The sequence below is a fragment of the Melopsittacus undulatus genome, chromosome 2 (genome assembly GCF_012275295.1).
Source record: "Melopsittacus undulatus isolate bMelUnd1 chromosome 2, bMelUnd1.mat.Z, whole genome shotgun sequence".
NCBI lineage: Eukaryota > Metazoa > Chordata > Aves > Psittaciformes > Psittaculidae > Melopsittacus > Melopsittacus undulatus.
This window is the reverse complement of record NC_047528.1, coordinates 53,197,038-53,221,331: the sequence shown is the minus strand read 5'-3', so window position 1 is coordinate 53,221,331 and position 24,294 is coordinate 53,197,038. Positions and strand designations below refer to the sequence as shown.

At 43.3% G+C, this 24,294-nt stretch overlaps 1 protein-coding gene across 1 annotated transcript in view; it reads right to left on the bottom strand.

The window, feature by feature from the left end:
* The window catches only part of TM9SF2 (transmembrane 9 superfamily member 2), a 29,115-nt gene extending 18,654 nt beyond the window's left edge, over positions 1 to 10,461 (bottom strand). The window contains exons 1-4 of the mRNA XM_034073311.1: positions 10,191 to 10,461; positions 6,010 to 6,077; positions 4,743 to 4,836; positions 3,904 to 4,031 (exon numbers count right to left, since the gene is read on the bottom strand). Of these exons, the coding sequence (XP_033929202.1) occupies positions 3,904 to 4,031; positions 4,743 to 4,836; positions 6,010 to 6,077; positions 10,191 to 10,325 (425 nt within the window). The 5' untranslated portion in view covers positions 10,326 to 10,461. The remainder of the gene's footprint in view (positions 1 to 3,903; positions 4,032 to 4,742; positions 4,837 to 6,009; positions 6,078 to 10,190) is intronic.
* Positions 10,462 to 24,294: the final 13,833 nt, after the last annotated feature.

The window sequence follows — 24,294 nt, the reverse complement described above, 5'->3', positions numbered from 1 at the left end:
GAATTACTGCCTCACAGGATTTATATTCATGCACCTTGAATACTGTGTTCAGTTCTGGGCCCCTCACTACAAGAGAGGCATTGAGTTGCTGGAGTGAGTCCAGAGAAGTGCAACAAAGCTGCTGAAGGGCCTGGAACACAAGTCTGATGAGGAATGGCTGTGGGAGCTGGGATTGTTTCGTCTGAAGAAAAGGAGGCTCTTGGGGGACCTCATCACCCTCTACAACTACCTGAAAGGAGGCTGTAGTGAGGTGGGTGTTAGCCTCTTCTCCCAAGTAACAAGTGATAGGACAAGAGGAAATGGCCTCAAGTTGCAGCAGAAGATGTGAGAGAAACAGCCCTGTAATCAACAAGGTTAGTGCAGAAGGAGGGCAGAAGGTGCTCCAGGTGCTGGAGCAGAGGTTCCTCTGCATGCCCATGGTGTCAACATAGGTGAGGCAGACTGTCCCCCTGCAGCCATAATATATGCGAAAGATACCTTTTGCTTTTGTTAGTATTTTAATTTCATAATCAAAACCAGGTGAAGCATTAACCTGTTACAAATGATTCTGGATGGGGTAAAGGCTTTCCCTTGCATCTTCTGCAGCAAAGAATACAGAGCCGCCTTTAGGCAGCAATGCTGCAACAAATTGATAGTTTAAGAAGTAAATATTTTTTCACAGTTAATCTTGAAATTTAAAATTACTTGAAGAGATTATACATGTGGTGCAAATGGGCTATACAACAGTGTTCTTATATGTCTCTCAAGAACATCTGGTGACGAACACTGTCAGCCAAGGTATCAGTATAGCTGCCGAGTCCAATTCAGTATGTTAATTCCTAATCTTATTAAGTGGCTTTTAAAACATTAAAAGTACTTTGCACCATCTGTGTTCCCCAGGAATTTTATGATAAATTGAAGCTGGGTAATAAACCTCTATTCTATCCTGACTTATGTTACCTTGGCTGATCCCTGTATAATATACCCCTGTACCATATTCCTCGAGCAAGCATCATTCATCACAACATCCAGCCGCTTCCACTCTGTGAAGCCATGGCTGAGGAGGACTATTTATTACCAAACAGAAACAACAAGGGATTCTTCACGCCACTGGTTCTACAGTTTTAGGGCAGTGGGCCTAGCAAAAAGAAAACAAACCAGTAGAAGTGCTATTAAAAGAAGTAAGAATATAAGAAGTAACTTACATTTAAAAGGTAGCTTTCACCCTGAAAAGCAGAACTAAACCTTACTAAAATCTCATCAGTCCTACCAAGCTACCTGTACAGGCTAAAAAAAAAAGTATATTTGTAAAACAATTTAATCTAAGGGGAAAAACACAGTCTAAAGTACTTTTTTTGTGTGATTAGTTTTACACAGTTCTGCTTTAGTTTGTCAGATTAAGTGTTTGTGTTTCAGAGAGGGACAGGATCACAGCCTTGGGAAACTAATTTTCATTTATACACCAAAACACACGCTAACTTTTAAAGCTGAAGCTTTACACCAGACCAACATGCATCACGTAAATTCAAAGTGGTGTAAATGTCATAAATATATGCAGTATTTAATAAGAATATAACCCAACCCAGCATGTTTGAAGCTGTACTTATTCCAGCATTAGGCATATGCACTTCAAATCCCTGCAAAAGTTGCTGTACCTTTCACGATTTCTTTACTACTTCCTTGTTCGCCTGTGAACCCTTCTGACCTCATCTATGAACTTCCAACTACACTAATATTCAAGATGTTCCTGGAATATTTACTTCAGCGAGCCATAGTTTATCCCTGAAAATGGATATTCTGATCAGCTCAAAAGAGCAGTAGAAAACACACTCATTGCCTTTCCAGAATGGGTGGCTGTTTAAAAAATGAAGAAATGTAATGTGGCATTACAGAAAAGCATTTAATGACATTGGCAACATTCAACATTTCACCTGCATTTTTATTAATATACCCAGACAGTTTGAATATAACTAGATGAAGACCAAAATGTTTCTGTGAAGTGGGGAACACATATTTCGAACTATATGTGCCATATTAGTTAATTTTGCTCATGTACGACTTGCAAAGACATGCTACAGGAATTCTGACAACTGCATGCCAAGTCGTTCCTTCTACCCTTGCACCCAAAGGCTGCTGTTAGCACAATGTACCAACAAGCACTATATAAACACTGAGAGCGTGGCTGGGTATTTCCAGTGTCAAGATGGAGCCTGCTGACAGACATTTCCCAGCTCTTGGATGTGGATGCAGAGCAGGGCTACATCCTAACTGAACATCAGCACAGGATTCAGCCTAGGCATTCAGCCTTGCCCCACTCTTACTGATCAATGGAAGAGGACCTCAATGGCCAAGCAGAAACAGAGCCCCAGTGTGCTTCAAGATGACTCAGTTACAGGGGGACTCAGAGAACAGAAAAGGACCAAGTGTTTATAAGTTCACAGAATCACAGAATCCCAAGGGTTGGAAGGGACCTCAAAAGATCATCTAGTCCAACCCCCCCTGGCAAGAGCAGAGTAACCTAGAACCTAGAGTACATCACACAGGAACTTGTCCAGGCGGGCCTTGAATATCTCCAATGACTCCACAACCCCCCTGGGCAACCTGTTCCAGTGCTCTGTCACTCTTACAGTAAAGAAGCTCCTCCTGATGTTAACGTGGAACCTCCTATGCTCCAGTTTACACCCATTGCTCCTTGTCCTATCACTGGATATCACTGAAAAAAGCCTAGCTCCATCACCCTGACACCCACCCTTTACATATTTGTAAACACTGATGAGGTCACCCCTCAGTCTCCTCTTCTCCAAGCTAAAGAGACCCAGCTCCCTCAGCCTCTCCTCATAAGGGAGGTGTTCCACTCCCCTTAATCATCTTTGTGGTTCTGCGCTGGACTCTTTCAAGCAATTCCCTGTCCTTCTTGAACTGAGGGGTCCAGGACTGGATACAATATTCCAGATGCGGCCACACCAAGGCAGAGTAGAGGGGGAGGAGAACCTCTCTTGCCCTACTAACCACAATCTTTCTAATGCACCCTAGGATGCCATTTGCCTTCTTGGCCACAAGAGCACATTGCTGGCTCATGGTCATCCTCCTATCCACCAGGACCCCCAGGTAGGTCCCTTTCCCCTTCACTACTTTCCAGCAGGTCAACCCCCAACCTGTACTGGTACATGGGGTTGTTCTTCCCCAGATGCAAGACTCTACACTTGCCCTTGTCGAATTTCATCAAGTTTCTCCCTGCGCAACTCTCCAGCCTGTCCAGGTCTCGCTGAATGGCAACACAGCCTTCTGGTGTGTCAGCCACTCCTCCCAGTTTAGTGTCATCAGCGAACTTGCTGAGGGTACACTCAGTTCCCTCATCCAGGTCGTTGATGAAAATATTCCTCTAAATTATTTCATTTTCACTGGCCACCTTTCACTTCCATATCCTATAAGAGAGACAAACCTTGCATAAAACACTTTCAGAACCATAGATCGTATCTCCTTGCCACACATCTGAAGGGGAGGGCAAAGGCTCTCAAGAAAAACAAAACCAATATGGGCAACAGAATGAAGGTCCCTTAAGCCTTTTCTCAAGCTAGGTAAGGATGTAGGATTGTACTAGCTATGTAGGATTAACTCCTACATTTATAGATGCAAAGAAATAGCAGTGTTATACAGTAAGCACAGAGGCAGCACAAAAACCACACAAAGCTTTGTGTTTGGAAACAGACTTGTTTCCATTATACCTGGTGCTTATCCTTCAGGGAAGGAAATTTTTCATGACAACAACAATGTAACATCTTTTGCAGAACAGAAGGGAACAGAAGGGGTATCTGCAGAAGTGCCAATACCTAGTGTTCAATCTGTATTAAGCTGCAGTAACAAAAACTAAATTATCACTGACATACTAGACTAACTCATCTGTGAATTCTGATTCCAACTTACCAGTGATGTTGGTAATTCAGCAGCATACTTTTTTTCAAAAAGTCTAATTTCTGTTTATCTTCTGGCTTTGTGGTATCGTATGTTTTTGTACAAACAGATTTACATGTCTCCTTCTTGTTGAACGTGAACTAAGAAAAATGAAAGACACATAAGCAAAAAGGTTGTCACAACCTTTCTGTTATTTCAGTATTTAACAAGTTTCCCCTACACATTTATAATTGCTTGTTTTGTTATAATAAAAGCACCTAACAAATTACCAAGACTACGGATATTAACCCCCCCAGAGGATGCTTTTATATGGGAGTGTGCTATGAAACCCTCCTGTGTTCAGTGTAGGAGCTCTGCACTAAGAGCTCCTTGTTATTGATTAAAACCTGTTTTCTGCAACGATTTACCAGACAAATCATTTGACCTCACAGCAACAATGCTGTCCCAGGCAGATTCAATTGATAACTTTCTCTCCTACTACATGTAATAGAGAAGAGCAGGAGCTCTAATCATCAGAAAAGCCTGCTAACACCACTTCTAATACTTCAAGCTTACAGCTGTTGGTATTCTCAGATCTGGTTCCAAGAAATAAGAGTACTCAATTCACTCTAACAAGGGGACACCTGAGGAGCAAGAATCAGGTTTTGGCAGGTTCCAAAGAGAAGACAACCTACATAGCACTTCACGGTGCGAAGTGCATAGTTACAATTAGGTTAAATTGAGATTTCTATTACGTAGAACATCAGATTTTGAAGCTTTTTGAGATAAAGCCCTTGTGAAGAGGATCATTAAGATTTTGATCTCCTTTGGCTACATACGTATTACCAAACACCCCTTGTTAGAAAACGAACCCTGTAAGGAGACGGTTCTATCCTCTCTCCAAACAATACTTGGCCAAGGTTTTCAGATGGACGCTTCTTTCCTTCTGCTTGACAAAAATCAAACCTGTCATTAAAGATACAAAAGTTATCAAAATATTCTTAGCTGAAAATATCAGACCTCAAATAGCGCTTCCAGATCAACACCTCATCACAACTGAAGGAACTATACAGCTTTACTTCTATGTAAGTTTTAATTTTGAGCCTACAAGGCAAAGTGTGAAAAATCACAGTACCATTTTGAAAACAATAACCAACCAAACAACAACAAAAGAAGAAACAAAATCAACTACCAAACCTCTTAGTCAGCTATTTTGGAGCTCAGTTTATATTAAGTATCCTTAAGTAATTAGAAGTCTCCTATTTTAATGGGGATTTTAGCCATGAATTAAACCTTCACGTAGAGTTTCATTGCAGATCCAAGAGAAAAGCATACAAGCCAGATTCTTGGGCAGGGGAAAAAGGAGGGAGGGTAAGAATAAAAACAAAGTATGTACATATATACACACACACATACAGACAGCTCCTTTACAACAAGTGCTATTAAATAAACAGGACATTGCAGTTTTATTCACCAACACATTTAATAGCACATCCTCCAAGTTTTCCAAGTGTATCAGGGTTGTGTTCAATGAAGTGTAGACATAACTAGTGCTTAACCTCTTCAACAGTAACAATAAAAACATTCTTTAAAGCAACAACTTTCAATAGCTGTACCTGACACTGATATATTTTGTACACTCCTATGATGTGTACCAGGGAAAAAAAAATTAACACCTCATTAAGATAACTGATCAGGAGTTCACACCTCATTACCACTTTCACTCATCTGGCTACAGGTTACTGTAGACTGCAGTAATACTTTGGTCTATAAAATGACAACAAATGCATAAGAGTAAGTATTTTATATATATATATATATATATATATATATATATATACACACATTTTAACCTTAAGTTACTCCAAAGCAACAATCAGACCTACATGAGGGCCTATGAATCCGTGCACTACTTCTAATGTATGAACAAAGACAACTAAGGAGAAGGAAGCAGTGTATGTCTGCATCCCTCTGCTCAGCTGAAAATGATACATTTGTAAACTTATATTAGCAAAATAAATAGACATTCCTCACTGGTAAACTTCTGTAGCAAATGTAGACAATACTTAAAGATAAGTCAAAATCGTATTTTTGGAAGAAGTAACAACTAAAATGACACACACAGTTTAATATACTTACGCTGTATATTCATAGGGAAGGACAGACTCTACAGAGTCAAGCCTGTTCACAAACAGTTCGATTCCAGACTGAAAGAACAGAGATAATCAGCAATTACATGAAAGTACTTCTTCAATTCTGACAGATATATATATAAATAGATTTGTTTGAATAAGGTAAAGAAAAGCTGAAAATGTAAGATTTGTGCAATTATGTCTTCAAATGCAGAATTACTGCAATGAGCTGTACCTGCTGATAGCTTAAGTAAAACACTGTTTAACCATCACAGAAACAGTGACAATATGAAAAAAAACCCGAACAATCAAGTCCCAAAAACCAACAAAACAAACCAAAAAACCAAAAACCACTTTCAGGCTAACATAATATTCAAACTACAAGATAGCAAGAAATCATGCACAAGAATAATAGTTACCACAGTTGCCAGTGGTTTAATGTACAAAGTTAGAACTATATTAGTCACCACTGCAACTTATCTGTAATAAAAGTCTTAAAAGAACATGAATAAAAGTACAGATGAAATCAGTACTTCTCCCTATAATTAAAATGTTCAACAATTTTATCTGTGTAACAATTGAAAACTGTACTATGAGAACATAAACAATGTATTCAGACTGATACATTATTTTTAGTTTGAACAGCAGCTCTTGCCAAAGTGAAGGCAAGGACGTTCATATTTATCTTCTTGTAAAAGTTGCTCAATAACTAAACACTCCCAAGTTCAGTCTGCTGTGATTTCAGACTAGTTTGGTCTGTACATGTTAATTACAGATGGGGTGGTCTGCTGCTACAGAAAGGAAGAGGTCTCTCACTCTTCCCTCTTAGTCACAAAATCCCTTCCCTTATTCCACTCCCACAGTCCCAAATCGTTTCAATTGTCTGCCTTACACTGGTTTTGGCAGTTATCTGCTTGCATAGTAAACCAATTCAACTGCCTGAAATAACAGAAGAGTCATCAAAAAAAAAAATTAAAGAGCAGTCTTAGCAACTCAGCAAGTTGAACTGTCTTACTGGGCATTCAGACAAGAGCTGGATACAGCAAAAGGAAGGTGTTTTCAGGAACAAGACCTCCCCCTTTCAAGAGCAAGCCATCTCTTCTCACCAACAGCAGAGCTTTGCCTCCCCATGAAAACTGACTCAAGTTTAATCAAACAAAGAAATTTTGGAGGGAAAATAAAATAAATAAAATAAAATGAATTGTTCATATGCATGTGTAGCTCAGGTACTTCAGTATCATATTTTACTGATACACTGTAGTTGTCCATGGGCAAGTTAGACATAGTTCTGTGAGAGGCAGCAGCTGTGAGCTGTTAGATTGACTCACCAAGTGAGGACACACCTTACTGTTCCTCTTTCCTCTGCCCTAAGCCATGCAGACCTGCTGCTTACCTCTGGGTAGTGTACGCTTGCCATAATTCTTTAAGGCCACTTCAATTCACCAGCACAGCAAAAAATTAGCCTGGCAAAAAGTTGGGTAGCTTCTTGTCATGTTAATAAGCTTCAAAAAGCATTAACAGGTAACACAGCTGGGACAATGCAGAGGACAAGGCCTCATTGCCCAGAGAAAGGCATGAAATCTCTCACTTCCAGAAGCAATGGGTTAGACTGCCTCAGCTGGTCACAGAACCACAGCCTATTAGATTAGCTATTTTTCATGGAGGAGATGTACCTGAATGCCCCAATTTTCCATAAGTATATGCATTACTGCAGATCAGCATCTCTGATAAACAATTTCCATTCAACAAGTCTCCTTGGAGCCATCAGTGTTGTTTTAAACTGAGTAAGGACTCTCAATGTTTGGGCAAGAGTTACCATGTCTGCACAGATCACATTCAAATTTCTGATGATATTTCAACCAGAAATGGAAAAATGAGCCAAACTGAGTTTGCCCACTTGGAGGAAGGGAGAAATTTATGAGTCTCATCATTCTTGTGCTGCTAGCTATGTGCCCCACCACCAACATTCCATCCCATCTTGCCAACAGGAGACAGAAGATTCACAGAGATTATAACAGACAAATGTTTAGAGACAAATATTTATAACACAAAATTTAGAGATCTGCTCTGTGCACCTAAATCCTCAGTGCAGAGGAGGATTCAATATTATTACCAATATCATAACCAACAGTGACAGTTGTAAGACCTCCTTAAGAACATGTAAAAAATTTAGGTTCTTCAGGGAAGCTTAGTTTTACCCACTTAGGTAAATATTATTATAGATAAAGAAACTATCTTATTACATATTGTTTCTCCTCACCAGGGACCAGACTACATTCAATTGCAGGTTATGTGGAGGGAATTAGATCTGTAGAGTGATTCAGACTTCTCCATATGCTTTGCTTAGTATGTAAAGTGGCTGGCATTAGGTAGAGTAATAGAAGAGGTGGTTAATTTCAGCAGTTATTTTGCAATAATACACTTGTTGAGGGTATCCTAAAATGTTCAGCTGGCCACTGGTGGAAGATTTCCATTACCTAAGTACCTCATTTCACATTTAAAATATTATAAATCCCCAGGATAAGGAGACAAACATTTTGTGCACATTATAGGGGGAAAGATCACCCCATAAATGTCTCTTTATCAGCCCATAAATGTGTCTGGTTACAAGAGAGAGTAGGCAACTAGTTTACTTGACTTACAAAAAACAAAACATAAAAAAACTTTCTTCCACAACCCTAGTTTAAAAAGAGGAATAATTCAAACATAGCTATGTTTTTCGGGAATGTTGTGAAAATTACAGACTGCAGCTTGAAAGTCCTAGCTTGTATTTGAAGAAAAAAAAAATCCTTTACGAGGGTAGTGCAGCACTGCAACAGGTCACCCACGGAGGTGAGGTAGAGCTGAGCTGCTCTAGTAACAACAGTTGTATTTCAATCATGAGGCTGGACTATGTGACCTCCTGAAGTCATTTCAGTTTCTACAACCCTATAAAAGAACGTCCACTGAATGTCTTACTACTACAACAGAAGCAGCACGGAAACTAGAGTGAAAAAATCCACAATGACGTCTTAAGTGCAAGATTTGGCCAATTTGAACTGAACAATACACTTGAAGGGAAATGACATTTATAGCAACTGCACCTTCACTACTCATTTGGCTTATTACTTGCTCTACTGATTCATGACAGGAAATTAATAAAGTCAGTGCAACGTATTTATGAAAAACATACGGTTTAAACAGACTTGTCTTCTGAAGAATCATGGACCAGAGTTCCACATAGTACAGAAGAAGAGAGCTCAGAGAGTGTGAGATAGCCATTTCCAACAGCCATAAGATAATGGATCATAAACGTAATTGGTCTTGAACTTCCTCATTCAAGTCTTAAAGCATGGTCTGGTGTAACTGCCATTACAGCAGCAGCAAACTTCTAAGGCTCACCCAAAGGAATAAAGACTATTTTAAGCATGTACCCTCAGCATGCTAACACAGAATTACAGCATGGTTTGAGTTGGAAGGGACCTTAAAGCTCATCCAGTTCCAATCCCCCTACCAGAGGCAGAGACACCTTCCACTAGACCCGTCTGCTCAAAGCCTCGTTCAATCTGGCCTTGAACACTGCCAGGGATGGGGCAGCCACAGCTTCTCTGGGGAACATCCTTACAAATAAAAAATCTGGTTATGCAAACTTCGCTTGCCACTTATCTAGGCATGAAAATAAGTTTCAGTTTCACTCGAGACTCTAGGCCTCAGAAATCCCTACAGTTCAAGGTTCTAGGAACCAGGACACCACACCAAGGGAAGAGCCACCGCCTGCTTGCCTCGATTTGTATCTGCTTGCAGCCCTTGGCTGCTCACTCCTGCCAAGAACCACAGACACCCCCAACACGCCTGTCTCTGCGATTATTACTTCTTCAGTTTTCCAACAAGTATTTAAAAGGGCCCGAGAGATAAGCGGCCAGGGCTTCCTATTTCCCCAACATGACCAATGCCCACGAAGTAAGCTGACAGCTTGCGAGGGGCCGCGGACGCTCAACCTTTCCGCATGACAGTGGGGACACGTTCCGAGTCCCTGCAGCCACAGAGCCCCTGGGCGGCGGGGGACGCTAAAACCAGACAGGTAGAAACCCTCCGGGAAAACAAACAGCCACAGGCCCAAACACAAGCCCCGCTCACCACAAAGCCGGGCCGCACCTCAGCCCGGGCCCGGGGGCCTCCCCTCCCCTCAGCGGTGCGGGCCCCCCTCACCTTGCATTCCGGCTTCTCCTTGCCAGCCTCACAGAAGTTGACGGGCGCCAGGCCCGGCAGGTAGAAGGCGATAGTGCCGGGGGGCGCGGCCGCCGCCAGCGCCGCGGCGATGCAGAGGAACGGCCGTAGAGCCATGTCGGGGCGGCGGAACGGCGGCGGCCTGCGGGAGGGAGCGGAGCGGAGCCGAGGCGGGGGGAGGGTCCCTGGGCGCCCGCGGCGGCAACGGTCGCGGCTTCGTGTCTCCCCCCGCCCTCGACGGCCGCCACTTCCGGCTTCTCTCGCGCGCGACACGTCACCCCGCGCGGACCGCCTGACGAACCGCGAGACGGGGCGGGGCCGGCGCGCGAGCCCAGCCCAGCCCAGCCCGGCCGGGCCCTGCGCGTTCACTTCCGGGGCAGTGACCCGCCTGTCCCCGTTGCCATGGCAGCGCGGCGCCCTCCGCTGGGAGCGGCTGGCCCGGCCTTCTCTCCCCTCCGCCGTCCCTTCCCCACCACTCCCCCGGCGAGGCCTGGCCGCGGTGCCGGTCAGGCCATGCTGCCTTCCCTGTCATGCAGCGGTCCTTGCTCTTATTAAGAATATATTATTGAAAAAAATGCATTTTGAGTTGTTTTTTTTTTAATTCTCTTTTATTTATTTTTTTTTTATTCTTAAGGGGTTTTGCTGTGAAGATCTCCCACGGTTTCCATGTACAAGGCAGTACCTGGCACTGATGAGGCTGCACTTCAAATCCTGTGTTCTGTTCTGGGCCCCTCACTGCAAGAGAGACATTGAGGTACTGGCGTGGGTCCAGAGAAGGACAGCGGAGCTGGTGAAGGGTGTGGAACACAAGTGTGATGGGGAATGGCTGAGGAAACTGGAGTTTTTAGTCTGGAGAAGAGCAGGCTCAGGGGTTGATTTTATCACTGTCCATAACTACCTGAAAGGAGATTGTATTGAGGTGGGGGGGGGTCTCCCAAGTAACAAGTGATGGGACAAGAGGTAAGAGCCTCAAGCTGCACCGTTGGGGGGTTGGGGGGGGAAGTTTAGACTGGCTATTAGGAAACAATTTTTCACTAAGAGGGTGCACAGGCATTGGAACAGACATTGGAACAGGCTGCCCAGGGCAGTGGTGGAATCACCGTCCCTGGAAGTGTACAAAAACCATGTAGATGAGGCCCTCAGTGACATGGTTTAGGGCTAGACCTCACAGTCGTGGTAATGGTTGGACTTAATGATCTTAATGGTCTTTTCTAACAGAGTTGAGTCTGTGATTCTAACTGAACTTTGGGAACACTTATCACTGGCTGAGGGGAGGGAGGGGGGATACAGCCAGATGTTGGCTATGGTGGAACTGTTACAGCTCAACATTCACAACAACCCAGATGTGCGTTCCCTTTGTGTCACTGATGGCCACTCTCATGTGGCATGATCTCCTGATGAAAAAATCCCCACCAAAAAAATACCCAAGCCTATAGAAGGGGCAGGCATAGAAAGCCTGTTGCTTTGATAAAGTAGGAGAGGGCATGGCTCACATTCTTGTTTTATCTTTCCTCCTTCCTAACATTTTCCATCAGTTCAGGTTTGGGCAGCTTTAGAAACTCCAAACAGCCTTTAATGAAAATCTGTATTTATAAATGTTACAGCTTTTGCACCAATTTCCTTAATTATCGCAGAATCATAGAATAGTTAGGGTTGGAAAGGACCTTAAGATCATCCAGTTCCAACCCCACTACTACAGGCAGGGACACCTCACACTAGACCCTGTCTCCCAAGGCTCCATCCAACCTGGCCTTGAACAGTACATTCTATTTACCACTGGGTTTGGAGGACTCACCTGTTGCTTGCACAGGCCTATAGCTCGCCAAGGTCTTTAGGCAGGGAAGATATTGCTGGTAAAGCCAGTGAGGAATGAGCAGGGCCGTCCAAAAGGATATCCGGTATGTATCTTGCAACACAATGTGCTGGTGCCTGAGAAAGCAATAAAGGAGATACCTGGCTGCAAAGACCAGCCTGCCTGTGGTGGGTTAATTCACATGGTGTCTGACCAGATACAGAGTTGAGCACCTAGGCCACATAAGCTAGTCCTTAGGTAAGGTTAGTTTGATATATTTTTACATGTTTTTCTACATTACATAAGCCATTCTTAGCTTTAGATGAATACATGTTAATGTATTACTTTATATGCATTAGAAATCAAATTCTATATTTAAAACTGAAGTTGTTCACCTGTCTTTTTTATTTATAGGCCTAATTCCTACTTGTCTCATCCTGCAGATATCCTAAGAGCACAATTATAAGACCAAGCCCTATGACGAGCACAGCTGGAGAAGAAATCCCAGTTCCCTCTTTTTATTTAAAATTACTCATGGTTAGGGTAATCAGGTTGTAAATGACCCAAGTTCAGTTTCTCTTCTTCCACAAGGGAGTTCAAACATATCTCCCATTTCCCAGGTTAATATTCCAAGCAAATTACTTTTGTGGGCCTAATTCCATTCCTGCACATGAGAGAATATTTAAAAGTCTTTGCCTGTCTAATCTTCATCTTCCTTGAGAACACTCCAAAAGTTGCACGATGAGTAGGATTGTGGTGTGCTTTGTGATCTGTTCTAAATCCCCTTTCTTTCTCTGCCTTTGTGAATACCAAACCTGCTGACTCAGGGTGATTTTGAGGGGTGCTTTGCCAGCTGGTCCAAACAGCGTTTCAGTGGATGTGATGCCATATGCTGTGATGCCCCCTCTTCTCTGCTCTACAAAGGTGATGTGGAAAAGCAGTTTGTAGGCTGTGTTACTAATTCAATATCACAACTCTTTTCAAGCAGGTATAACCATGGGTTATGTTCCCAGGATTGGCCATGGTCCTTGAGATCCAATTTCAGTCTGGCCGAAACCCATCTCTAATTTAACAAGAACTCTAGTGGGAATTTGCTTGATAATTTCTGTTGTTAAATTCCCCTGCTACAGGTTTTACAGCCGTTGGTTACAAGTCAGGAAGTGTGGGTTTAGCACCAGACGAACAAGTATCACAGGTTTTATCACCAGAAATTCCAAGGCTATGCAAGACTGTGAAATAAAACACAGGGAAAACTACTGTTTCAGAGATTAATGGACCAAGAGAAGCCAAAGCAAAAGAACAGCCTGGGTTTCTTTTTCTGAAAAAAAAAAAATTCTTGTGGTAAGAAAATACAAAGATAAGAATACAGAGTGGTCAGAAACAGCTGGGAAAGTAAGTGTCACTCCTTGAAAATGCTGCCCTTCTTTTTACCAGAAACTTTTGTGAATAACTTTTGCTGATGTTGTGGTAGTTTTCACCTTTTGCTACTTGTGTCTGGGCTGAGAGAGGTGCCTCCCTATTCATGGAGATTCTCACAGTTTAGTTCTTCATTTCAGAAACAAGCTTTTCCAAGTCCCTTGTATCCTACAGCCCAGTGGCTGCTGCCTTCTCACAGCATATTCCTTCCTTTACCTGAGGGTGCTGAAAACTGATTTCCCCACTACAGTGCCTTAGCAGCCAAGTTGTGGAACAGATAAATACTCCTTGTTGTGGAGGGTGCAAGTACACAGTTGTTTCCCCCACAGGTTACAATTCAGTGAGTGTGAATTTAGTACCAGAAAAGCAGAATACTCTGCTGCCTAATATTTAGGGTTGCTAACTGGATACAACTGACATCCACTTGAAACAGTGGTTTCAAGTTTATTTTTAAATGTTTAATATGAACTACATGTTTGTAGTCTGGAACCCAAATTTCCCATCTTGCAGATGAGATGTCCTGACAAGTACAATGCAAAGTATTGTAAATAAGCATGCCCATTTTCTCTCCCTAGACAGCCTGCATTAATAACTGAATGACAAATTTCATATTTTGGGTACATCCCCTGCTGTTAAGTAGCCTCTAGACTGCTGGTTGGTCATGTTTCCACAAAGAAGTACGGGTGAGGACCTCATCAAGTGGAGGTTGAATTAAAGTCCCAAATGTCTGTACTAACACTGATGGCTGACAACAATTTCCCTCTCAGCAGGCTTAATCATGTGTGTCCGAGACCTTTTTGCAGATGAAATGGGTGAAGGATTATGGTTTGTGAAGGCCTAAGGAGATTTGAGAAATGCAGTCCTCCCAGGCATAAGGTACTTCTGTAAGCGGTTGGAAGGCAGCCTTTAGGGTACTTTGAGCCTGGAAACACAGGGGACTGCATGTCTCAATGGAATGACAGCAGAGCAGGGTTACAGAGGGGCTACAAGTTCTGGGCCTGAAGTGAAGGTCAGGCACATCAAGTGCCCTGCTCCTTTTGTGGATCCAAAGCTTCCTTGACAATAGCAACGTGTCATTGATCACATTACCTGTGGTACTGGTGGAAGCAGGGGGGATGGCATAAGCACTCCTCAGCCCAGACAGATGGATGGCTGCATTGTCTGTGAGGCACTGGGGCAATGATCCTGCTTGTTTCCCTCTTTGCCAGGGCACAGTCCTCTGGTGGGTACGTGTTGGCCTCCTGCAGCTCAGGAGCATTGTGGCAGCTGTGGCCAGTGTGTGAATGAACTGTGGGGCTTGGTGGCATGTGAGGTGTGTTTCTGCTCACAAAGTAAATCCCCGCAGCATTCCAGGAAAAGCATATCCTCTTGAACAGCAGCCAGTTCACTACCTAAGTAAACAGTGTAGTGTTTGGACTAGTCACACAGTTTGTAGAAACTCATCTGGTTGTGCCACTGCTGTCTTTGTTGGGATTTATGATTTTCAAGTCTGTTGGGTTTTGGGGCTTTTTCTTTTCTAAAATCTTTGTTCAGGAATTAGAACCAGCACCTCCTGTGACTTTATAACCAGCTCCAAATTAATATTTAAAAACAAATCCGTTCAGGCTTTTGATATACTATAAAGGCCCATGTCCCTTTCCCCACTATATTATATCGTGCTTGAAATGTGCAATCAGCCTGATACCTTACTATCCAAATCATGAAGAGAAAGGACTGACAATAAAATAATCCTCTGTCAGGTAAAAACTGCTACTGAATTACATCTAAAGAGAAAATGCTTAGACGAGTATACAGCTATCATTGTATATTTAGAGCAAAATTCAGCTTGGCTGACTCCTTTGCCTAAGCAATGGGACAGAGCCTTTGGAGAAATGAGTGTACCAAGAGGGATGTGGCAATGCCTTGCAGCAGACACAAACCAGATTCTTGTAGGAGGGAGAGGGGGCACATGGCACCAGCCAGTGCGGTCTGAGCACTAACAGCCTTGGGAGCAGCTGCATTTATGACTCTCTTCAGCAGTTGCTATGGGTAAGGTTTCTGTGAGGTCCCTGCTGAGTCTTAAAGCAGCACAAAAGAAAGTGTGGAAAGATTGCTGCCTGCCTGGCCCATGTCTCCCACGTTTGGAGTGGGTCTGGTCCAGGCTGCACCAATTAGTTCCTTCAGCCCTCAGTGTGCAATAATATAATTGCTGTTCACATTAGTACCGATTACAGGGATTGGGAAGAAACAACCTTTGTATAGGAATAAGTCTGTGGATAAACCAAAGGGGAATGCTTTCTGTTTTATAGCCCTGAGTCCCAAATCAAATGAGCTGGTTACCTATTCAGCAGTGAGCATGGTCAGTAATATATAGTTTCACTGTAAGCTTAAATATCCAAGCTTATCCAAGTTTCCAAGCTTAAATATAACTTTTTGCAATCACTGTTTTCTATCAGCTGGGAAAGATGAATCTATATATTTTTTTTCCTTCAAGGAGAGACTGCTCGGGATCTTTGTCCTTGCCCTGTATCCTATAGCATGATGCATTAATGCTTGCGGCAGTCAATCAGGCACATTCGTTGACAAAGATCTTTACCCAAGTCCAGTTCCTGGTGGTGGATTTTGCACCATTGTAAAGCAAATCACATTTATGGAATTTTGATTATGGGAAGCCTTCTGGAATAATGCTGTAAAGACTGCAGGGCTGATTTGGGATGTGGCTTCTGGAATTCTAGATAAGAGTTATGAAGGTATTGAGGCAATTAAATCCTTTTGAGACTCCTATTTTTCCACTAGTTTCAATTGGGAATTTTGTGTTAAATTGAGAGCCGAGTGTTCATGTACATTGAGTTTGCACTGTGCTTCTTAGATCTTAATTTCAGCCCTTGAATTTTGTAAACACTATGATGGGTATTTTCTGATGCATAGAAAGAGTATTTGTCATAATCATTTTCCCCACCACTACCGCAGAAACTGCTCTACCAGGTGTCTGGCACTGCCTGGTATTCGAGTCTCTAACAAGGACTACTTGAGCCCTCCATAAGATGCACTGTTTAGAAAGGGAGTTTCTCATTCCCTTCAGTTCCTGAAACATTATACCCTGAAGCATGAGAAAGGTTATCTGTCATAACTTTTTATCCCACTTTGTTAATGTGATCTAACTGCATTTATTAATGTGTTCTAACTGTTTCCCTTAAAAGCTTAAGCTTTTTAGATTTCAAAATACTCTGGTCTCAGGTGCAAACTGGTGAAATAACCTTGATAAATAACTGATGAATTATATAAGAAAAATCTTTTTATTTGTTTCAAATCTGGAGCTTTAAAATTTCATCCCATACTCCCCATTCTGAAAAAAGGAGTAGATGGTAGAGCCCAGTTTCCCTACCCAACATCACCATGTTTCTCTTGTAACTACTCAAGCTAAGCTGTCCAAGGGAAAAATCTCAGCCCGGATATCAATCAAGCTCTGAGGAATACTTCTATCAAAATAAAAAATTCCTCAGCTGGTGAAAGGTGTCCTCTAATAGACAGGATTTTCTTATAGGGGAGAAAGTGAGACTGGGGCAAAGCAACACTGGAGTGATAGTGTCACTATCCCTTGGGATCTAACCTGTGCTGAAATAAATCTGCAGGAGCCACCAACTAAAAGGACATGCAGGTTGTCCTAAATAACACCAAACATTAGGCTGTATCCTTATCAGATGCTACAAAGCCAGCTACAAGACCTTGGTCCCATCAGGTGATTGCAGTGGTGGCAGTCCTATGGAACTGTTGTCTCACCTAGTGAGACTGCATCCTCCCTGGGATGTCACTGCTGGGAAGATGTACTGAGGAAGGACTCCAGTGATCCTGTGGCCAGGCCATGCTTCAGCTGAGCATTCAGTGTTTGGATCCCTTACCTGGGCTTACTCCCAGCTAGCAAACAGTAGTCTACATGGCTGATTCCTGCCTTGTGTCGGGGCAGAGCAAGTGGTGCCTGGCAGGAGACGGGTGGAAAGAAACAACTATCGGCTGATGACTTGTGCTGGGAGGCAGCGGGTGAGTAACCTTGCCCCATCTTATGGTAGTGCTCCACCTGCGAGTGCCCGCTGTGAGTGAAATTGCCTGGGCTGGTGCTGCCCTTTATCAATTTTGCTCTCAGCAGGCTCTGCAGGTGAAGCATTTCATTGCAGGAATCAGACTCTGCTCTCTCCTTGACAGCCTGAGATAGAAAGCGGGGAAAGGAAAGAAGGTAATAAATGGCCAGAGAAAAGTAAAAGCAGGACAGAGAGAGGGAGGATGTGTGTTAAATGGCAATGGTAATCCAGTGCAACCAGACCACTTGTTCTGGGGGAATTTGACACTGATAAAAACTTTACTTAGCTCTTTTAAGCTTTAGACTTAGAAGTTAAAGAACTTTACAATTAGAAGTGGAAAATTCTGGTGAAAAATTCTACTTTTAAAATACTATGTGAGATGATGTGGGTAAACAGAAAAGATAATTTTCTTGATCTTCAGTCCAGTAGAGAAATTGGATTTCTGGAGAAATCCAGGCAAAAAATATTTTTCCTGGTTTTCTGAAATCTGCATTTCAGATCTATATGCCTTGATTTTTGTGGGCTTTTTTGTTTTGCTTTTTCTCACCCTTTCCTAAGACGATCTGTGTGTGACTTTGAAGTGTTCCTGGGCACCTGATGCTGCTTCCCTTGACTTCTGAGAAAAATTCAGCATCCAAGATGAGAACCGTGCAAAATCAGAACATCTGACTGCCTCTCGTTGGGCAAAGAAACCCATTAACTCAGGAACAGGGGTGTTGACACACCTGTCAAGCTTCGAAGTTCACAGTCCCATCTCTTTCCAGCCAGTTAAATTCTAGGGCTTATGGGGAGCAAGGTAGCTCCCCATATAGCATAGACGCAGAGTATTTGAACTGGTTCCTGTTTCCAAGGGAATTGCTTACATGGAGACTGGGAGGCTAAATGCACAGCCACAAGCATCCTGCTTCAGCTGCAGCAGGCTGATACCTTGAACCAGGTCCTTGCATCCCAGGGGACATGGGGAAGCGATGCCTGTTCCTGCTGTAGGATACATCCCACAGCAGCAGAAACTCTGTCCTAGATATGTGTTCAGGAGGTGACCACATCATGTAGCCCCTCCCTGAAGCTCTGGGGATAAAAAGAAGCGTTTTGTTTTGGTGATATGAGGCATATGCAGCTGTATCTGGTAGCTGGTGGTTTGCTGCTGGTTTATATGGTTAATATGGGAAAACTGATTGAGAGGCTGCAGCTGGAGGAAGGCAAGCTGGGTGAATCACAAATCAGCAAGCAGAGCTCTTGAGTTTCAGGAGAGGAGGGAGTGAAAGCAATGGACTAATGAGCTTAAACCAGAAGACTTCAACTGGCTCAAAAAATTGGTAAATGCAGTCTTGTGGAAAGGAATTTTAATGGGAAAGGGAGCCCAGGGGAGCTCTCTGCTCCTAAAAGAGGCACTGAAGATGCAATGAAAAAACACTCTGGTACAGGAGGCTTGCAGCAAGAATGGGGAGAGGCTGGTGCGGTCACCTGAGAAGATGACCTGACAGTCAAAATGGTGGCTTGCAGGCAGGCAGTGCAAGGAAACCTTCTAATACTGTCCTGTATGACACTTTCATGGGCAAACTAGAGACATGTGGTCTCCATTGAACTACTGTAAAGCAGGGTCAAAAGGAGGCAAAGGATCAGGTGAGGATGTGGAAGACAAAAGAGGAAGAAAGAGGTGTGGAGAGGGAAGAAGGCACAAAACGGGGGACCTTTTTTTTCCTCCGAGAATAACAGAAAAGGTCCAAAATAATAGAAAAAAATCTCATACAATATTACACATCTAATGCAGTTTCATGCAAATGCTTTTGTCTTCATAGCAATTGTGTGTGACTAAATAGAACCTGATTTGCCAGATCAGTAAATACAAACCTTCCCTATGCTAACAAAAATATTAAGGTCCTTTGCATGAAACCTTTTGTTCTGTCAAATGAGGGAGAAAAGAGAGCAAACCCCTTGTAACTCCTCCCATAATGAAGTTCCCTTTTATGTTCTAGAGGGTGGGGTCTGTAAGTACCCAACTTTGAATGATTAAAAAAATCCCCAAAACCCAAGATGCTTATTTTTCTAATGGGTAGACTACAAGAGAGAGTTTTTCCAGCTCCCACCCACAAACTGGTTTAATAATGTTATATTCCTTAATATAACATTATTAAATTATAATGGGTTTAATAATGTTATTTGCCCTCATCTGCAATTCATCTTCTTTCGCAGGTGTCCCTGTTGCCCTTTGCAAAGTGACTTGTTAGGATTGCTTAGATAACTCAGGGGAAGGAGTTCACCAGGAGTGGGGAGGATTCTCCCCTTGATCTCTGTATAGAATCTCTGCTGTGATCTCTATTAAATCATTACTTTACACATGCTTTAAAAATGTTTGTCAGTACATCCCAATCAGTAACAGGCTGGAGGCTAGTCTAAAGCTTAAATGAACAGTTAGGGTTAAATTAACAATCAATGGGATTAGGATGTCAAAAGTTGATGTAAAACATTAGCTGGGAGAATTATTTTCTCTGTTACTCTGTGTTATAAATTCATTGCAAACTAGAGGAATGCTGAAAATTTCAAATTACATTCTGATTTATGCTTCCTGTATCTCACCAGAGATTATGTAGATTACAGATAAATACACAATTGACTCCTTAATTTACCATTGGTGGGAGGAAGGTTGATCAGATGTGAAAAAATACCTGCAAGTTATTTACATAGAAAAGAGACAGAAATGCTTGGCAAGTTCTGGTGAATAGACAACAGCACTCTGGGTGACCTTTTCTCTCTAGAAATCAGAGTACATTCCCTGGGAGGATCACTTTCCATGCTATACATGATCACTGCACAGGCAGGAGCAAAAAATAGAGGCTGTAGTGAAAAGAATCTCACCTGACATGTGAGTTTGCTAACAAGGCAAATCTCAGGATACTTACAATGAAAATCCTCTATAAACACTCCTATGTGGCAGGTAATTTTGCAAAGGTTACTTTCCACTGCCCAGAAAGAGGTGTTTGCTGGTTTTGGGTTTGGATGCACTGTTCCTCCTTCATATAGATGAGTGAGTAGAATAGTAGAATGGTAGTCTACCAGGTTTGCAACACATTTGACAGTGCAATGTATGGATTCATATGGACTGTAGAGTGTCTTAGCACTGTATGTGCTAGAGAGCTTGCTTTTCTCATAACTTCACATTTTTCACAGTGTACTGGTATTACAGTAACATAGCTCCAGGAATTATCAACTTTTTTAGTTGCTCATAGTCCCCGCTAGTCTCTTAGCTCCCATCTCGGTGATACAACATGCCTTGATCTCTCAGGGACACTGAAAACCTCTCTTCTTGATTTTCTTCATGTCCCACACCTGCCTTTGTTTTTCTTAAGCCTCATATATCAATTCATTTCTCTTCTCTCCAGATGTTTTCTCTGGGATGCAGCCTATCTCTGCTGGCATACTAGCCCTGGTCCTCCCTGTGTCAGCAGCAAGGAGCATTGGTGCTGGAGGTCCCAGGCAAGAGCAGCTCCTATGGTTAGGGAAGTGCCTGCAGAAGGACGTGGCAATGGCCCACTGCCCTCTCTCCTGCTCTTTGCCTCCTCACCAATCCAAATAACGAAGCATTTGTTCCTGACAAGCAGATGGGGATGAACTGGCAAGGAGCCTGGGTTTCTTATCACTTAATCTCTGTCTACTCAGCTGTAAGTGAAGAGAGTTTTGTCTCCAAAGAACATGATTCCTTTGACTTCACCACCAAACATTTGCTCACTGACATCTTTTTTTCTCATCCTGTTATCCCAAGAGAAGACACGGAGGGTTTGTTTTCTGGCTATCGAGAAAAATTATCCATGGGCAAAGGAGGATGGATGAGAGGCCATTCACTAAAAGGCAGGTTGCTTCTGATGAGGATATTGTACCACTTACAAGCTTTTATCTCTTTATGAAATGCTGTGCTGCCTTAAGTGTAGTAATAGAAGGAATTCAAGGCATAGAGAAGTGTATTTACTCAAAGAAAATAGCACTGAGACAGGTGAGCTGAAGAATTCCCATGGAGAGACTACAAAGCCTTGTGGTAGGCTGCTTTGGAGACTATCTAGAATTTTTACTTCATTGGAAAGCATATTTTGTTAGGAGTGGACAGAAGATGAAATCAATAATAACTTGACAAGTGACATCATATTTCAACATGCAAGAGATCAGAACCATATTCCTTTACCTAGAATACATCGAGAAACCTCTAAACAAAGTACAAATGGGCATTTAATTTTTCTCCCTTGACCACCTTTGTCAGTTTTCTCACAGAAGCTACAGCTGGGATGTAGGCTAAAATCAACTCAGGGACAGGAGGTGCCTTTCCTCTTCTCCATTTGCCCACAACTTTGAGTGAATTGCCGAGTAAAGGGGTAGATGTTGGCTGGCAGTGAGTGGTCAGCAGGTATGGAGATACTGCTACCTGGTATAAAGCCAAGGCTGAAGTCAGGAACACCGACTAAGAACACATCATATACTCCAGATATGTCCTGAAAGTTTCCCAGCCCCCAGCAAAGGCAATACTTTCCATTTTATCTCCCTGATTAGATTAGATCCTCCCCTGCTAGGACTGGGGAGCTCCCGATGGACCCACCCTGTGTAATGAGTATAAAATCAGAATAACTCCTGCAAAAGGAGCCAGGCTTTGAACTCTTGGGTTTTACCCATGGCAGCTGCATCAGGACCCTGGTTTACCCAAACATCCAGACAGAAGTGATATCACCTGGTCAGAGATGGAGAAGAGGACTATACAGGGCACGGGGGGCTGGCAGGAGCATGAGAGGAGCTATCTTCATTCCTGAGGCTGCAGGAATGCTTTTCCTGCTTGTGTGGCAGGAACCTGTAATGTAAATTATCTGTCTGCTCCAGGGCTGAGAGCAGAGGGCACTTGATGTGGCAAAGTGAAGGATCTGGTGCACAAAACCAGCTCTGCAGGTAGGCAGGCAGCAAAGACCTGACCACAGAGGGCACCCACCATCTCTTGCTACTGCTTGTTGGGGCTATATTTAGACTACTCAGTTAATGAGTAAAAGATACATGAGAAAATAGCTGCTATTTCTGTGTGTGCAGTGCCAGTGCTTTGTGGCACTTCAGAGGCTGGAAGCTGTGCCTAAGACTACCCTGAAAGCACCAGGCAAGTGCAGATGTCTGGAGCACTGTGCTGTGCCATGCCAGGTTCCCACTCTGATCCTCCTATCCGTAGCCTTGGCAGCTCCAGCAGATAAAGAAGGCTGCACTAAGAGGAGCTGTTCCCCTGCTTCAGCCACAGTGGTGCAGAGCAGCTGTGTGTGCCAGCCCCATGCCACTTAACCAAAGGCTGACAGCCCACTCTGGACTGTAGGCTGGGCCCCCAGTGGTGGCTGCTGAGCACTCTCTTGCTGCCTGTTGATAAGCTTTGGTGCTTTGCAATTCCCCTTTCCAATTACTGGCCCTGCTCCCTGCACTGGCTGGGCCTGATGCATGCTGCCTGCCTGGCAGCAGTGTGGGGGCAGTGGGGCTCAGGGAATGAGGAAAGGGAGAAACAGTGGGGCAGAGCAGGGATATGCATCAGTCACTGGGGGGGCATCAGCTCACAGCTGCCTTTTGCAGAGTTCTTAGAGGTACATGCATGGCTGAGGATGGAGTTATCCAGATGAGCCATGCAGAAGTGGCCATTATGTGAGTTACATGTAGCAAAAATCTTTGTGTTAGGACAGGGACTCAGCGAGTACCTGGGCAAGGGATGTTGTAGCATGTCCGTCACTGGAGGCCGGCTGAGAGAAATATCTTTCTGAAATGGCTTGGGTATAATTGACTGTATTGGAGGCATGGAAATGGGGAAGATGAGCCTGACTACCTTTTTTATTCAGCTGCATTGCTAAAAGAAGTTTGGGTGGGATTGTGTGGGGATTGTACATATAAATCTAAAGGTACAACTGTTAAATACCAACACCACTACTGTAGGTATTGTGGGCTTGATGCTTTCCCTTATCATAGCTCACATTCCTATAGCATTCACATAAAGTTATTTGAAGCTCCAGCACTGACCTCCAGTGACTCTGAGCCAACAAGCAGCGATCCTGCAGTCATCAGCTAGCTGCTGGCTCACGGCACGAGGCAGGGTGTCCAGAGAGGTGTCTGCTGGAAATCCCAGATGACGTAAGGCTGGTGTCCTCCTCTCGCATCCTCCTGAAGCAGGCGAAGGACTGCTGAGTGCCAGGCACCCCTATGACGTGTTTTGTATCAGAGATTGCTTTGCAAGTAGGACAAATTCTGGTGGAGTCTGTGCAGCCAGAGTTGCTCACAAGGGATGGATGAGCAACTGCAGCAGGCAAAAGTGGGGAGCTGGCATCTTCATTTTCCCCCTTCCCTAAATTCCTTCTTCCTGGGAGCTGGACTCCTAACCCAGGCTGGCACTGAAGTTTTATTGCTGTGAGACTGGAATCCTGCTCAGACTGCCATTGCAGGGACTATGCTCCACAATTGCTTCAGAAAAGAGGTCTCTGGAGGGGCAAAAGGTTTCTCACCATGAGAAAGAGTTCTCTATTAAAGTGTCAGCTTGAAAGCAAATCTTATCTGAGTTGAGAACAAAGAGGCTGCTGGCTGGGTTTGGTCTTTAATATTTTAAGGAGTTCCCTTTCTGAAAATACTTTTTATTTTTTAATAAAAGCATGAGACTGAATGTGAGCATATTGTGAAGATCCAGTCTTGCCCTTGAAAGGAAAGAGGTAACAAGCATGGCCCGGCAGCTATCCTAAAACCCCTGTGGCAAGCAATAATCTTGAGAAAGCCAGTGCAAGCTATGTTTTCAATTTATAAATTAAATGTATTTAAAATTTATGAACTTTGACTGCAT